This window comes from Gavia stellata, chromosome 9 (assembly GCF_030936135.1).
Source record: "Gavia stellata isolate bGavSte3 chromosome 9, bGavSte3.hap2, whole genome shotgun sequence".
Taxonomy (NCBI): domain Eukaryota; kingdom Metazoa; phylum Chordata; class Aves; order Gaviiformes; family Gaviidae; genus Gavia; species Gavia stellata.
This window is the reverse complement of record NC_082602.1, coordinates 10163812-10181777: the sequence shown is the minus strand read 5'-3', so window position 1 is coordinate 10181777 and position 17966 is coordinate 10163812. Positions and strand designations below refer to the sequence as shown.

At 36.1% G+C, this 17966-nt stretch overlaps 1 protein-coding gene across 2 annotated transcripts in view; it reads left to right on the top strand.

Annotated features, from left to right (window-relative positions):
- WAPL (WAPL cohesin release factor) overlaps positions 1 to 17966 on the top strand; it is a 69383-nt gene that overhangs the window by 42559 nt on the left and 8858 nt on the right. For both annotated transcript variants that reach the window (XM_009807695.2, XM_059821251.1), the window contains exons 5-11: positions 1220 to 1372; positions 1621 to 1757; positions 3770 to 3881; positions 9285 to 9512; positions 14448 to 14559; positions 15534 to 15631; positions 17260 to 17336. In XM_009807695.2, coding sequence (XP_009805997.2) covers positions 1220 to 1372; positions 1621 to 1757; positions 3770 to 3881; positions 9285 to 9512; positions 14448 to 14559; positions 15534 to 15631; positions 17260 to 17336 — 917 coding nt within the window. The remainder of the gene's footprint in view (positions 1 to 1219; positions 1373 to 1620; positions 1758 to 3769; positions 3882 to 9284; positions 9513 to 14447; positions 14560 to 15533; positions 15632 to 17259; positions 17337 to 17966) is intronic.

The following is a 17966-nucleotide window of genomic DNA, read 5'->3' as shown; positions in this document are numbered from 1 at the left end:
TCACATCTGAATTTGTGCCAAAGAAGTAATCTGAAGATAAGCTGACACTTAAGCTTATGGTAGCCTCAAACTACCATAGGTGAAACACTGGAACAGGCTGCCCAGGGAAGTGGTGGAGTTGCCATCACTGGAGGTGTTTAAGGAACGTGTGGACGTGGCATTGCGGGACATAGTTTAGTGGGCATAGTGGTGTTGGGTTGATGGTTGGACTTGAGGATCTTACAGGTCTTTTCCAACTGTAGTGATTCTGTGATTCTGTAATACAGAGGAGCAGGTTGAGGAGAAACCTGTAATACTTGCTTGAGATGGCTGGCAACTTGTCAGTAGTTACTCTAGACCTAACATCAAGTTCTCTACTACCTGTTGTAAGTTCAGAATAGGTTTTGCTGTATTTCATGCTATGATATGTTGTTCCTAAAATATTAACAACACAAATATGAATAAGGCCAGTGTATGGAGAATACCATGTGTTTACAAGAGCATACTCTACCTGTTTGAGGCATGCACCATGCCTCTTTTATTTCTCTGTGTGGCAATTTTCCATGGTGCTATAAAATTTGTATTGGTAGTCTTCCACCTACAGGCAAGATACGGTTTGGAGTATCAGGTTGGGGAGGTTGGTTTTCTGACAGGTACAGCCTGAGTACATAGCTATGCCCTGAGTACAGTAGTGCGGTAGCCTCCAGTAGTTAGACATGAGAACAGTAGGCACAGTTTTTCAGTTCAGGCTGTGTTGAAACAGTGATTGCTCAATGCTGTGCGAGTATCCAGACCAGTGTACTTAATGATGGTTCAGTATAGCAACCAACTTGGCCAATCCTGGCAGCTCCAGTGTATGGGGCTAAGATACTTGTAACTATCAACAAATCATTGTTTTTAAACACTGAGCTTCATTGGTTTACTTACCCTAAAACTTAAGGAACCAGTGTAAAGGACTTTTTTTTTCCTTCTTTTTTTTTTAGTTTCAGAACTCCACTTTCCTGACTACTTAGAACTTTTTTTTATATTTAAAAATGCATATAATTTCTGACATCTTAATTATTTTTTTTAAGAGTAGGTACATTATCAACACAGCTTAGGTACATCTTGGTAGTGTAAGGCAAGGACTAAGTAGTCCCAAAATGTTTTACAATTGCACACCTGTACTGTTTCCTGATGTATTTAGTGTATGTTTACATGCTCAAAACATCTGCCCATTTTAGCACTTTCTTATTAATAGGTAAGGCTATCTTCAAAGGAGGCAATTCATAAAGATGATGGAGTTTTTAAGGCTCCTGCACCACCTCCCAAAGTGATAAAAACTGTGACAATACCTACTCAGCCCTATCAAGAGATAGTAACTGCATTGAAATGTAGGAAAGAAGACAAAGAAGTAAGTATTCTTAACAAATTTTTAAGATAAAGAATTATTGGTAATCCTAAGTACTGAAGGAACAGTGTCAAAATGAAATTTGGCTTTCCTGTTAAAGATGATATTTTTATCTAAATAGTTGAGTGGCCTTCATTAACTTCTTAATGCTTCCTTGCACCCAAAACTGAATAGAATTTAAACTGTACTTGTTAAGGTTATAATCAATCCCAAGAGCAACTTACCTAGGTCAAAATATTTGTTTCTTCCAGTTATACACTGTTGTTCAGCATGTAAAGCACTTCAATGATGTAGTGGAATTTGGTGAAAATCAAGAGTTCACAGATGATATTGAGTACTTGCTAAGTGGATTGAAGAGCAATCAGCCCCTAAACACACGTTGCCTTAGGTAAGATATCTTAATATAAAACACTGAACTTTATTTAATTCAACAACTCTTTTAAATATTTCATCAATGAAGTGACTATGCTTTAAAATGTTGTTTGGGTAGTTACCTGACACTTCTGCTATAAAGACTAAAATTTGAAAGTAATCATCAAGATGATATATTATGAATAATCAAAAGTAGTATGACTAGGAAGATGAAATAGAAAATTGTACAGTAAGAGACATCTTCAACAAACTTGTTTTCCTTGCTATAAATTAAAAAAATATTTTCTGATAACTTTTCTTAGTTTAGTGCAATCTTATGTGCAATGTCTTGTCTTTTTTTTAATGCAAAATTCAATTCTAAGATAAAATCCCTAAAACTGGAAAGTTTGCTGGCTATAATCTAGAATTAATGTAATATTGAGATACTGTTTAAGTCCAACTGCCTGTTCTTTATCTTCTGTTGAGAAATAACATAGCTAACATCCCCTGGAAGTATTGTGGCCTCAGTATTAATTGGAAGCTTCCCTAAGTTGTTTTGAACTAGTCATTGGACTCTTAATATTTAAGTTACACATTATTGCAAAGTTAATATCAAAAATGTTAGTCTTGCTTTGAAAAAGTGTATGACTTAATACTGGTGTCCATTCCCTGGACATAAAAGTAATCAAATGATGTTCTGTAACCATGTAATAATCTTTTTTTTTATACTTGTAAATTTTCCTCTCTGTTTAGCAAAACTAAAATGGTAGAGAAGGAAAAACTTGAATCCACAGAGGCAGGTGATGAGGACACTTTACTTGAGATTTGACTGTGGATGAGAAAAAGCTTTATATGCTTTTAAGAGAGCTGTTTTAAAAATTTATTCTTTATGTTCTTCAAAAACTAGCAATGCATATTGTTGCTGGAGTATAAACACAAGAAATCTATTATCCAGTTTGTATGTACATTATGATAAGAATAAATTAATACCATAATGACAGTTTAGGAGTTTTTCATATTGAGTACACTTAGGAAGCTTGCCATACAAGCAAATTAAGATCTTAAACTGACTTTTTTACTTTCCAAATTTATATCATGGAATGTAACTTGTATAAACACCATGAAAATTTTTTCTTTCAGTTAACAAATTAAAAGAAAAGTATTTTTCCAAAGGAAATGAATGTGTAAGGATAGGAATAGACGTAAAAGAATCAAAAACTGGTAGGTAAGCTCTAACTGGTGCTGTTGTGATTGGAGACAGAAAGACCACTTGTTCTTTAAACACCATACCTTATGAATCTTTTATTATAAGATTCCTCAGTAGTCATGGAAGAATCACTCCCACATTACTCCACATCTAAAAGCAATATATTTTTAATAGTCTATATGTTGCACTGTGCTAGAAATGGCGGGCAGCTTGCTAATAAAACTGGGGGAAGACTTCCATTTTTAAAATAGAACTGTTATGCTGATCACTGATTAGACTAATACATTTGTCAGATTTTTCCTGAAATCTTTAGTGTTTCCATCAACCATAAATGCAGCAATAAATATTAAAAATGTTTGTTATTTTGTAAAAGTATTGTCAGGCGTAAGTGGGACTAATCAGTCAATTAGATAAATAACTGTTAGATAGCAATGAAAGCTCACATTTATAATTTCTGTTAATGCTTTGATCCATAATAAGCTCTCCTGTGCCTCTAAATCAGAGCTTTGTGCTTAATCCATGAACATTTTTCTTTCCATTTAACTATTTGAAATTACTTCAACTTTTGTTTGAAAGAAGCAAATTCAGGGTACCCTTTCAAATCCTGTTTTTAGCCAACCTCAAAATAAAGCAGACATAGTTTGGTGCTGGTAAGCAACTGTTGAATGAAATGCTGCTCTGTTCACCAATAACAAACTTGCCTTATACAAATTTTAGAAGAAACATCCTGACAGAGTTTGTCAGGGTCTGAGGTATATGGTCAGTTTTGTAGACTTGTTTATCTGCCATTTTTGTAAACATGTTCATTTCAGTTGTTCTAATCCAGGATTAATTTCCTCTAGTGTAATCAGCTTGGCGACAAAGTGCGCCATGCCCAGCTTCCGAATGCATCTGAGAGCACATGGGATGGTAGCCATGGTTTTCAAAACACTGGATGATTCCCAACACCATCAGGTATGGGTACATTGTGTATTTCATTAAAGTTTTTAATGATATCTGTCTACTTTGTATGAGTTTTGTGTACATGTAATTCAAGGTCAAGCATCCAGTATAGTGTGCATCTGGGATCAGTGGGTCCATTTTAGAAATCTGTAGTGAAATGAAAAATAAGAGCACCTGTGTTCCAATGACAAATTCCCCTTCCACTGTTCATGTGCTTCTGGGTTTGGAAATTCTTTTAAAAAGTCGTTCAAGCTCTTTTAAAATTGACTGTGCTTTGGACTGCTATTTTCTACCTTCTCTTAAGCTTTTTTTAATAGTTTAATTGTTGTATTTACAATTTCCTTCCAATAAAATACATTTGAAAGGAATCCTTCCTCCTTATATTTAAAGATGGCTGCAAGTGCTCATCTCCACACTTGCTTGTATGTGAATTATCGCCTTTTCTGTAGCTGTTGTGGGGCATTTTTCATGTCCTGTGCTTGTCTCCTTGAGCAGTGCTGTAACTGCGGTTGTAGGATGCCTTGAGTATGTGCAGTGTTCTGTGATAAATCTAGGAAAGGTAAATTTTAACTGCTTACGGTAACATGACCCAAGAGTTAAAAGCTGAAGCAGCTTGGGTTTTCCTTCTTACCAACTTGACAAGTCAATTCAGCTGTAATAGAAAAGGCTTCTTGCGGGTGATACTATTTTTTCAGTGGTTGGAAACTGTGCCTCTGTGGGGTATCCCTTGAGGTATTGTTGCAAAAGCTGGACATAGGAAATGTTACTTGAAGTGGGTAGTAGATATGTATATCCAGTCAGGTTTATTACTTTTATTTAATAGCTCTAGAAGAACGACATATAATGCAGAAGGAAACTTTGCACCCACAGAAATAGACACTTAAGAGATAGTATTTGACATCTTACTGTGGGTGAGGGAAAAAGCTGTAGAGCTTTAAGTAACTCATTTAGAATAGTAGCTTATTTTCCATCTTCCTCAAAAATTAGCAATGTCTAACTGTAAAGCACAGGAACCAGGTTCCATGCATTCATTATTTTGTGAGCTGTCAAAATAGTGCCAGGGGATACTAGAAATAAATAAAGTATAGTCATGTTATGTAGGACAGTTGCCACCACTGAGTTACAGGAGATCTGCAGAGGACAGCTACAGTTCTTTGGAAAATGTACAAGCTTGCTTGGTGTATTTTTGGCTGTCTTTTAACAGTTACCATTATCTCTTCATTTTCAAAAGAACTAGCACGTATAGTTCAAAAGGAAATTGCATGCTATTATTAGTCTGCAGTAACAAAAAGCATTGATTATATTCACTATTTTCAGTGTATTTGATGAAACACTCTCTTTTGTCAGGAAAAAAATAAGGTAGTTAATGTTTTAATATAGTTACAGTGCATTCTTGGTACTGGTTATACAGTATTATAAAATTACTGGTTTATCAAACTAGTAGTAATAAATGCTAAAACATATCCTCTAACTACTGACAGTATATGCTTCAACAATGACCTTCTCTGTGTAAGCTTGCTGTCTTTACATAGTAACCTTTCACTCACTAATTATTTCAGTAGTGAACCTGCTCTGGCAAGAGGGTTGGACTAGGTGATCTCCAGAGGTCCCTTCCAACCCCTGTCATTCTGTGATTCTGCGAATAGAAATTTCTCCACTAAATCTCAGTGCAAAGAAACTCAAGAGTAATAAATGACACTAAGCTTTGCTTGCGTGTCTCAAAACTATTTAAGATGAATAAGGTCTGGGGGGGAAAAATACAATTATTTTGTTCATGTTTTCTTTTAAGTATTTTGGAGATGGGAAAACTGCCCCAATGATGTTGCTAATGGAAACAAATATGAGCGTATGCTGCATCCATTGTACTGATACAGTGGAATAGACTGAGAAAGTAGGGGACTTCTACATTTCCGTAAAAATATAAAACAGCAGTTGCAGAGGTATTTTTTTAACCAGCAAGGAAAACAAAATAACCAGTTATCTTACTGAGCTATGCCCCAAAATATTTACATGAAAATTACTTGTTCCACCGAATTTTTCTTGTAGACTTGTCTTTAAGCTACAGTTTCAGTTTTTAACTGACTTTGTCTCTTCAGTTATGCTCTAAAGGTTTTGGAGTATTATTAATTTTTAAAATAAAAACTATATTTTCATTATAGCTGTCAGTAGTTAAGCACAGAAACGAGGTTTTGTAATGTCTTCAGCATGTGAATAATTTTTTTTTTTGAAAAGTGCATTAAATGTAGTGCTGAATCCTAGAAAATAACCATCTGTTCCCACAAGCTGGAGTATAAATAGAACAAGCAAGGGAAGACAAGGATGAAAGTGGGTGTAAATGGTCTGCTGTTTCTGGAGTATATGTTCAACTAGGATGTTTTCCTGAATTCTGCAGAAGTATGGAGTGCAACTCCGTAGTTAGATATGCCATAAAATTTCTGTCTAGAGCAAATTCTGTTTATTTCACTTTTTTTTCCTCTCCACATTTGTTTGGAAGTAGAACGTGTTTTAAGTATCTTGAGGAATAGAATAGGAAAAAAAAAAGCCCACCCAAAAAAAGAGCTTCAGTACTGCAATCCATAAGGGTGGAGTTTTGAGGGTTTGATTGGGTTCTTTGGTTGTTTTGTTTGTTTTTTTTAAGATACCAATCAAAAATGAGTTGTGCTAACAATTTTCTCCTCATTCTTGTCTCAGAATTCTGTATATGGTAGAGCATGACATAGCTTACAGACAATGTGGTTAACTGTTTTTGACACTTACAGAAGATCAGAGCAAAGTGTAGAGTTGCTATATTCAAGATAATTCAAGATAATATTCAAGAACCAACTTGCGTGTAGGGACTAAGAAAAATGGGGTTTAAAAAACTGATCGCTGGCATGTAGCTGAAGCAGGTTTGTTCCACATTATAAGCACCATTCACATTTGAGGTCCTTACTTTTGCAACATCGCTATTTTCTGTTGCACACGGGAATTTGGAGGCTTATTGGCCTGATTGCCTTCTGTACATATTGCTGTTGCTGTTCGTGGTACACGTAGCTGCTGCACTCCTTTTTGCTTTTCTGGCAGTCCTCCTGCAGCCTGAAACTTCTGTATAATGTCTTAGTCCCCTGCTTGGGTCCCTTCTGATCACATTTAAGTATCTTAAAACCTGGGTGGAAGGTCTGAAGGGAGGTGTTGACAGAGCTTATGCGGAGGGAGAACCATTGCAATCCAAGGCGGTTGGATTGCTAAGAAGGGAGCTTGGGACAGGCAAGGGCTTGGTGCAGAGGCTTACGGAATGAGTGTGATTGCCCCTATCAGACTTTGGAGTATCTCTAAAGCATTTCTGACTAGTGATCTAAGTACAGGCTCTGACTTTTCAAAATGCCTAAATATTGGCAGCCCATATTATAAATTCAGCAGTTTCTCTCTAACTGCTGCATAGTTTCTAGTTGATAGAAACTGTGTTGGGGGCTTAAGGATTTTTTTTTTTTTTTTTTTTTTTTTTTTTACCAGGAAGCTCACCTAGATAATGCTGGTAACTAGAAAATAGTTCTTCGTAGATGTTGCTTTATTAGGTCCCACATTGGCTGAACAACGGTTAGCAGAGTAACCTTTGGTTTCTCTGGAATGCATGTGCTCCTGTGTCCTGTTCTAATAACTGCTAATCTGAAGGAACAGAGTCTTCTTCCAGGAACCTGAAATTTCTTACAGTTTAAACCAGTTGCAAGTAAATCCAGAGTAAACAATTTTTCTAATTAAAATGATAAAATTACAAGGTTTATTTGAGAAAGTTAATAAAAATTAAGGGAAAACAATGTATACTCTGACTATGTAGACAAGTTGCATAGATTGCTTTCTGCCTCACATCTGACAAGGCTGGAGTAGTGATATTGACAGCTAAGAATTTTTTCTTAACAACTCTGTGTCTCAAGGAGGTTGTATTCATGAAAGAAGATGTAGATATGGAAACTCTTGCTTCCTTCCTTCGGTATTCCAAATGCATCTTGGGTAGTTAGTCAGATTAAAGTCTTTATTCACCTGAGGGTTTCCTTGACTCAGACAGGAAGGAGTTTTAACACAGCTTTTGATAGACTGTCAGCTGCCTAATCCTGTTTTGGAAATGCTGATACTGCTTAGTGTGACCAGGTATGATTATTACTAGCTTCTAAAATAAACAGAAGCGGCTAATGATTGCTTTGGTGGTTGGCTAAACTCTAAACAAGATGTTAATCTGCTATGACACAGAAATTCTGCTCTTTCCTGTTGAGCTGTACAACAGTCACATCCCAGAATTAGTCTCCATTTTTAATTTACTTTATACAGAAAAAATTGGAATAGATGCACGCAGCTTATTGACTCTTGACAGTTGAATTCAGTAAGATGCACACATACCCCATACCTCCCTCCAGCTCTTTTTTCCTCCAGATATCGTCAAAGTTTTCTGTGCCCAGCACAACTCAATTCTCCATGAACATTGCTCCTCTTTACCATAACTTGGAGCTCACCTGGATAGATGAGTCTCTTGGTGCAAGTGCTGTACTTACCAGCACTAGGGATAGATAGTTTTGCTTTGATCTCTTCACTGTCATTTGTCCCTTCCTGACAGTCACCTTCTGCCTTTGCTTTTCTGGATCCTCATGAAGATGATATTTAATTCCTTCTTGAGGAAGGATTAAGTACTCTTTAGCCAGTAAGAGGTCCCTATACACCAATTCTGTGTAAGATAGGGATGGTCAAGATAATAACATTTACTTGTCAAGGACTGATGGGGACGGGGCAGAGGCAAAGCTGGTTTGTACTCTGGCTACTTCCAAAAAGCAGAATTCCCCTGGAAATTAAATGTTTATGCTGGAAAGGTTTGGGTAAACTATTGACTGACAGATCTGCTTGGTAGAATTGTTACCAGAATATATGTTACCAGGCTCTCTTCTTCTGTTTTGTTTTGGTTGTTTTTTTTTTTTTTTTTTTCCTTCACATACAAACACTGTCCCCATGATCTCTGAGTTTTCTGCTGCTGCCACCAGCTTATCCTATTGGACCAGATTGTTCACCTACCTTGCCGTGTACCCTGTGCTTTTTCACTTTGTTCCCCTGCCATATGTCTCTTCTATTATACTGCATTACTGGAGTTACTGTTTCTTATTCTGTCTGCAGCACTGAGTCCCTTAAAAATAGAAAACCTTGCTTTCCTATTAGGGTTTTGTAAATGTCTTAAGTGATTTATGTCTCAGTTGTATTGGTTAGGAGAATGCATTGGTAACTTGCTAGAAGGAATCCATGTACAACAGTAAGTACTCATGCAAGTGCTAGTGTAGATTGGGACTTGTCAGGCTTTTTCTTTCATAAATCTTCAGCTTGTTTATTAAAAATTGTAAAAGGTCTGCCTAACATGATTAGTAAAAACTAACTCTTTTTTCTTTCCTCTCCCAACACAAGAATTTGTCCCTTTGTACAGCAGCTCTAATGTACATCCTGAGTAGAGATCGTTTGAACATGGATTTAGACAGAGCTAGTCTAGATCTGATGATACGGCTTTTGGAATTGGAACAAGATGCTTCTTCTGCCAAGCTGCTGAATGAAAAAGACATGAATAAAATTAAAGAAAAAATTCGGAGACTGTGTGAAACTGTTCACAACAAACATCTTGATCTCGAAAACATCACGGTGGGTATCATGTTTTTATTTGAAAGCCTTGGCAGTAGTGGAATGCTTAATAAAATGGAACTTGTAAGCATCATCCTTAATCTTGTATCTCTCAGTTAAGGAGTCATGGCATTTTGTCTACTTTCTATGCATATATGACTGCACTGCAAGTATTTTCTTCTTTAAATTTGAAATTTCCTTTCTAAAAGGCTGTTAGTAGGATAAAGTTATGATGTTCTTCAGCTGTCTGATACACCAGTTGCTAAGGGTAGCTGGTTAAAAGTAGCAATTAAAAACAAGTAACACTTCAAATAATTATGTGTTTAAAGACCATGTTTAGATTATTTGACTCTGTTTCTTTGCCTAAATTTTATATATATATTCACAAGCCATAGGGTTTCTTACATGGGAGTAAGAGTATTGTGTGCTAAATTGAAAATTTGGTGCAGGTTCTCCCGTTAAAAACATCTGTCCTATGAAAACTGATTTTTCTCTGCCCAAAGTGTGGTGGCAGATCTGTTGATTACCATAAATGTGGATGATTTTTTTTCTGTCCTTTCTCAAACATACTTGTTGTCTATGAATGTATCTTCAGCTGCAACAGAGTGAACTGGTTTTGTTTAAAAATAAATTTGGCCACGGTTAGCTAGCTTGAAAAGTAAAGGTTAAGTTGCAAGTCTTTTTAAAAGAGCATATTTAAAGAATTGGTGACAGATTGACTAGATGAGTGGTCATAGATGGCAAAAATTAGTAATGTGTTTTTGCTTTCACCATATTTCAGTATAGCAGATGTTAGTATGATCTTAATTTTTTAACATCTTGTAATACATTCTTTTAATGTTTTTAAATTTTTAGTAGGTTTTTACCATTTTTCTTGTAATACTTATACTCGACAGGAGAAGCTTCTGATTTTTTTTTTAGAGTTTTTTTCTCTGCGAGTAATGTTTCAACTCCTGCCAGTAATCTGCAGTTAAGATTGTATTCCATTTTAGGTTAGATTAAAAGATGATATGCCTTGTTGAGCTGGCATTTTCTTTAGTAGTTTTTGTGACTTTTTTTGTCGGTTTAGGAAGAGTTGGGTTTGGTTTGTTTTTTATTTTTTTCCAAAATTCTAGCTATGGAACAGATAGCTGAATTGGTATGAGAAGTCAGTATTATGTAGCAGTAGAAAGAGCTGAATTTTGGGGGAGGAAGGTAATGTTGATGACATAATTCTTAACCTTGGTAATCAGTTTGTGGTGACAAAGGAGAATTGTTTCAGAGTTTCAGTTTTAGGTTTGTTTGCTACAAACCTATGAAACGTGCAGGTAGGGGGCTCGTATTAATTTTCTGGCCTTTGAAATCTGCAAAGGAAGAACGTATTTGAGATTTTCTCCACTCAGCTTACTCTCTGAATTCACATGATACAATCTGAAGATACCAACACAGAATGAAATTTGTTCTTTAGGTGGTGATCAGCTAGGAATTGGTATAATCAGTGTCTGTCTTCAGTGCTGTTTTGGCACCGAAGGCAGCTCACATAGCTCACAGTCTGTCAGTGCCAGGATATCTTTTGCACTATAAAATGTAAGACAGCTCCCTTTATTAAGTATGGAACAGCTGATACAGACAGGTTCCTCCTTGCTAAAGCATCCAGCCACACAGACCACTGTCTCCTATTTGAGCTTTTCTCATATTCATAATCTGAGCTACCCTGATGGTTTTTTATGAACTGTAATTCTGTTCTTGTGTTTTCTTAGGCATGGGTTTTAAAGGGGGAGGATATATTAAAAGGGACTCTGTCTTGCAAGGAAGTTGTCCATGAGTAAAGAGTAATACTATCACAAGCCATCAGTATCAGCTGGTTTGGTTTTTTTCCTGTGGCATCTCTATTTCTTAAAATTATGTCAAGCTGTTGTTGTAAATGTGCTGAATACTGTGGTACCTCACAGATGGAAACTGGTTCCCTCCCAGCTGCACCATCTAGAAGCAGAGACTATATAGTGTTTAGAGAATATATGCAAGCCAAATGAGATTATTAGGTTCTCTTCCAATTTATGATAGTAGCAATGGTAAGTTGAGACAATAATGAACTTCATATGTAGAAGATAAAGTTGCTTTCACGTAGATCTCTGTCGTGAGTTATAATTAAGTAATCTCTGTTTTGTACCAGATGACGGGCAGAAAATCCTAATAAAAATGCAGATCTTTGGGGGGTAAAGAAAAGATCTGTGCCTTTTCAGACTCGGACATATCCACTGAGAAACAGAAGGATTGCAGCAGTTGTTTTGATAACTCCAGTTTGTGCCTAACCGGTTACACCTTCGTTTTTTTTGAATCTTACACAGATCAATGGAAGATGATCAATTCTGCCTGTCTCTTTCCACAGACAATGTTGTTTGTGTGACTGTCTAGAAGTAGGATCAGACTAATTTTTGAGTACTCAAACAGGTATTCAAAGGTTTCTGTTTTCTAGACTGCTATGAAGGTTAAAAATGTAAACCCAGAAATTGAAAAGGAGTTCTCTGTGCGTTGAATTTGTTCCAGGATTTTTTGCTGGCTTAGAAGAAGATAAAACCTGAAGAACTTAGCCTTCATGTTAGCAAATGGCACTTGCCTGGCAGTCAACATAGCCCTCTGTACCTGATGCTTGCAGCAAGCTCCTCTCTGTTGCACCATAATGAAAACCTTCAGAAGTGACTTCTCTTTTCAAGTTGGTGAAGGAGGTTATTCTGGTTTTCACTCTCAGCATAAGTCTGAAAGCTTAAGGGAATCATGTTTTGAACCTTTGGTGTTAACATTTCATAGTAAATGACATAAAAATTGGATAGAATGGATTACTTTCCTCAAAAGCAAAAGGGTTACAAGGTTTGAGTCATCTTATTTAAAACAAACAAAAAAATAATTTAAAATTGTGTTCTTATGCCCAGTAGTGTAAATACCAAATTATATTCTCCTGGAGTGTTTTTGAAGTCTTACTGCCCTTTGGCAGAAAACTAAGCACCGTATTTTAAATATTGCTTGGCCTTTGAGCTTTCATGGTGAAGGTATTTAGGAAGTTAACTAAATGTTTTGTAGCCGTTAAGATCGCTAACGAGAGTTTTTAATCAGCTTCTATCAATCTGGTTTAGGTTATGCATGATTTCAGATACCCATATTACAGTATTTTCAACCTCAATCTATAAAAGTGAAAGGAATCATCTGAAGAGGATGGGAAAGCTTCAGAGAGGGATTAGTCAAACTGCTGTCTTCAGGTTCTCTCCCCTCCTCCCTCAAAATGCTTTCTCATTTGGTTGGCGTCAGAAGGGAAGTTCTCCATCCATTGCTTAAAATATCCTCATCTCCTTTAGCATTATGCTTTTAACTTACAGTTTTTAAGTGTGAGGCTTTGGATCCTGTATCTCCCAGTGATGAGATGAGAACACTGTAACCAAGTGTGTTTAGTTTCCCTCCTGTGGGAAGACTGGATGAGTGGCTGTTGGCAATTAAAGGTAGTTAGCAGTTTCCTGGGTGGTGAAACAGTTGCAGGAGTAATTGCAGCTTTGTCTTTGTTTCCTCTGTGATGGGGAATTGAGATGCTGCTGACTCAGGCAGGGGAGGGGGAATGACCTATTGAGATTTGCTGCTGCTTGTGTTTTCTTGTCCCCCACAACACTTTCATGACCCAAGGACACTTCCATTTACATTGGAGAAATGCTGTTACTAACTATATATGCTCATCAGTGACAGTGTGCTGCAGAGCTTGCTCCTGAAAAACGGAATTAACGAACTTTGGGTAGTAACTCTTCTTCATCAAGACTAATCTTCAACTTTCTTTTCCCCCTTGGAAATCAGTATTTTGAAAACAAGGAAAGCAGCTGAAGATGGAGGGGGGAGGGGGCGATCATGCAATTTATAACTTGGTTTTCCAAGACAATGGGTTGTTTACTCAAGCTTGCTGAGTACTGTTATTCCCAGGAGGTGCTGAGGTTTGAACTGGTATCCTGGAACATGCCGCACAGCTCAGAATAAGCACAGCCCTCCTTGAAGCATTACGAATCAAATGTGTCAGGGAGGGAAGTTAACTTGAGAGTGCTTAAATTCATTTGGCTTTAATGAGATCGTACAGCTTTTTCTCTGACCTTTCATTATTGTATTTATGTACCATATATGAAATCGTTAAGTTTATAGTAGTCCAGATTTGCCTGTGCGTTTTCCAAGCGTTACGGAAGTCTATACTGGTCACTTTTGTGTAGGTGTAAATTTATACGCATGTATATGTTTTTATTATTAACATTTGCCTTTTATTACAGGCCTTTGGAAAAACAAGTTTATAGTCTTGACTTTATAAATGGTGTTAGTTTTGGTGAAAAACGTTGCAGAGGATTAACTAAGATAATCACCTAAAATCTCTTAAACTTCCATTTGCAGGGAGTAGACTTATCTTTGCTGTTGTTGAATTTTGTTATGTATTCCTCTTTTTTAAAAAAATAAATCAGTACATATAGTTAGATTTTTCTACATTGTTTTAGTTTAATTGCTATCTTCTATGAGTTTAAAATTAAAAACACAAAATACGTATGTTAGAATCAAATGTATTCTACAAGCAGCAGAGCCAATGTGTCTAGGAGACAGGGAAGCAGTGTTCACTGTGGGTTTTCTTGGGTTTTTTCTTGCCTGGCTGATTTGTCCATTTCCTTCCTCCACTTCTTTCTTTTGAGAAGAAGAGAAACATGAAAGGAGGCTGCTTAGGTTTTCTAAGCTATTAATAAAATCAAGAAAAAGTTGAAAATGCAAAGTACCTTTTTATCAGTACCAAGTCATTTTTTTAAGATACACATATTTTTCAGTCTGTCCTTGCTCCCTCTGGTGGTTCTTCTACTCAGAATCTATAACTTTGTTTTCATGGTTTTTATATGATGTGTATTTGTATGATTTGATATATTGGCTACAGCTGCATATGATGATTTCACTAATTCTGGCACCTAACTCTTTCAGACCGGGCATTTGGCAATGGAGACATTACTGTCTCTCACCTCAAAACGAGCTGGGGACTGGTTTAAAGAAGAACTGCGACTTCTAGGTGGTCTTGATCATATTGTAGATAAAGGTATATTGGAGATGCTGCTTTGACAGTGTGAAAAATTAGTGAATCTTACCAAGATGTTCGCTTTTCTTAATGTTCATTTTCTGTGGTTAAAAATAGAAACGTTACGTATTTTTCTCAGCAATGTTAAAATTAAAGTACACAATTCAATATCAAGTCACTGGGAAATATTAGCGACTTTAATCTGTTGCATGTGGGATTGAAAGTAGTTTTAAGGTTAAACAGAATGTTTATAATTAAAAATGGCTTAAGCTTAGACAGAATACAGATGATTGTGTTACATATATCTGTAGAGCACACTTGTTCTAGAGTAAAATCTCCTTTACAGTCTTCTAGAATTATTTCAGGCCTGATATTTTTTTAACTAAATATCCCAGAGGAAGTCAGCCCTTCGAGAAGAAATGGTGGGGTTTTTGTTTCCTTATTTTTTTTTAGAGATACGTCTTGGTTAGGTTTTTTGTATCAGCATCTCACAGATGGGAAAAGGGACATTTCAAAAATTAAATATTGAGCTGAATAAAGCTTAGTCTTAAGTAAGCAGAGGGGTGGATAAAGGAAGGATTGAAGAGATGAAAGCGTTCAACTTACACACGGTTTCAGACTTGTAAAGTATGGGGAGAGTGTGTGTGCTGTATCTTTTTTTCTCTTCCACAAAACAGTGCATTCCAGTTAAGGAACAGTCATGTGCCATACAATCTCTTAATTGTCAGTAGAAGATAAAATACACAGATAGGTAATTTGTGGGAGCAATCACAAACTTGTAAAGCCAAAATTGTAAGGAGATTTTTTTTATTTACTTGGAGAAATGAAAAATTTTGGAATGCTGATCATGTCTTTGTGATTGTTTCCTAGTATTAGAGTTTTGTAAAGTGTGAAACAAGGTTGATAGCAACTCTCTGAGTAGCTAGCTAGTTTGTACATTTGGCTTTTGAGGACCTTTTACTGATAGTGGAAAACAACTTCTTTTTGTTGTTTAGTTAAAGAATGTGTGGATCACCTAAGCAGTGATGAAAATGAAGAGAAATTGGTTGCTTCGTTATGGGGTGCAGAAAGATGTTTACGGGTCTTAGAAAGTGTGAGTATAAGCAGATGCATTGCATTACTGAAAACTGCTTTTTCTCAACCTGACCTATTCAATGTTACATTCTTTCAATATATAGTTACATAATAACACTATAATGTTGATTATTTTTCATGGAAGATACTAACTTTCTGGTGTTTATCATTGTTCCTGGAATGTTTGTTTGACCAACCATTTCTTTTACCATTCTGTATGTATGTACAATGTTGCAAGTTTATTTTTGGTAAGAATAACTGAATGTAACATGATGCTTTTTCTTAAGTTCCTACAAAAAGCTGCTGTTTATGGATGTTGTTTTCGAGTGTGTGTCTAGTAATAACGGATCATTATATAAGCAGTATTTTCTTTAGAAGCAATACATCGATGCATATTTTAAGAATTGCTACTTTCAAACATCAGCTGGCTAAGCGCTGAAACAGAAAACTGCTCTGAAAGTCACGCTAGTCCTTTAATCAGTTGAGCGTGTATATTGAGATGGTAAATACTTTTTTTTATGATAACTTTGAACAGAATTAAAATACATGGTACTTTTGTAGAACTTCATTGCCAGGAATTGTGAGCATATGCTTCTCTACAGTGCCTTGTTTTGCCGAGTTTCATGTTTGATACTAGTGTTACTCTTTTTGTATTGTGACACAGAAAGCAAGGAGAAGAGTGTTGTGTTGTTTTAGCAATACATATCCACGCACCAGAAAGCGATGTTCAGGTTCAGAGTACGGGTCAATCTTAATGAACACCTTAAACCCAAGTTAGAGGGCAAATACCTAGAGCGGTAACTTGTTTTCTACACTAAAATAGAAGGACAGACTCAAAGATAGTGTAAAAGTAAGCTAAAAACTGAGAAAGATGAACAACTGCTGAAGTACTAATTCAAGGGTACCTACTTAAAAATGAATGGCACCTAACTCTTTACCTGCCTTCTGAACAGTGAGAGAAAAATTTTCAGGTCCCATTTCTGCTTTTATATTTGATAGATGGAATTGTCAAGCAACAATAGAAGAGCCTTATTTAGTGGTAGAATATTCAGGTTTGAACTTAAGAGGGTGGTTTGTGATATAGTAAGATCCTTAGGAACTTGGGAGAGATGACAAAAATCAACACAACCAGATGATGCAAATTTAAGAGAAGAACTTTTACTGTTTCTGAAAATTGATTCTGAATTTCAATCAAGGGAATCAAGGAAAAACTTGATTTTTGTGGTTGGATGCATAATAAGCTCTCAGGAGTGGAGTTAAGTCAAGTCACAAAAATAACTTTACTTATACAATTGTATTGTGTTATATTTTTAGATGTATTTACATACACATATATACACGCATACTTGGGACACTGTTGTTCCAGGATATAGATTCAGGGTTCTGCTGTGGCAGAACATTCTGCCACATGGTTTCTGTGCTTACTGTATCAGGGAAGATGGTTTTATCTTCAGTGCCACAATTTTGTGTGATTAATTACATGGTGAAAACTCCAAGGAAATACTGGACAAAGATAGGTGAAAGTTTACACTGGATAATAACCAAGAAATGTGGAACTGAATAAAGTGGGGTAGTAGAGGAAGGGAATGCTTCTCTTTCAAGGAAAAAGTCCCATTTTTAATATTACTTTCCTCTCCTCTTTTTTAGGTAACTGTGCATAATCCAGAAAATCAGAGCTATCTGATAGCATACAAAGACTCGCAACTCATTGTCTCTTCAGCTAAGTAAGTTGTAATAAAAAGACATTTTTGCAGAGCACTGCACATGATAGGGCAAAAAAAAAATTGTTATACCAGAAGATTCTAGGAGGGAAAAACCCCACAATTTCCACTGTTGCTTTTCATTAAGTAATGCTAAATTTAATTTAGATGAGGGTATGGGTAACTACCTAAGTACTACCAATATGTAGTACTGCTATTGTTGGTTCTGTAAAAGCTGCAAACTGTGGATTCAGCTCCTTCTGTACCAAGTTAATATGAACACAGAAGAGGGCACTTGGGAAGCTTCATTTATTTATTGTGTTTTCATTACGCTCAAGTGTTTACTGAAATGAAGCATAACAGAATTGACAGTGTAACTAAGAATGAAAATGGTGAAATTCCATTTTTAGCTGTTCTCCGTGGCAAAGATGATTGTACAAACACCTCTAACCCATTTATCAATCTGGGTTAGGTCTCAGTTGACTGGCAGAGATTGTATTGCTCTTGTACTGCTTTTCACAAGAGAACAAATTAAGCTGAAAACTTGACTCTGCAGACCTCATTGGAAACATAATTTCATGGCTGTAGGTTAGATATTTTGAGTATTTCTTTAAATTAAAAAAACAAACAAGCAAAACAAAAACACAACACCCC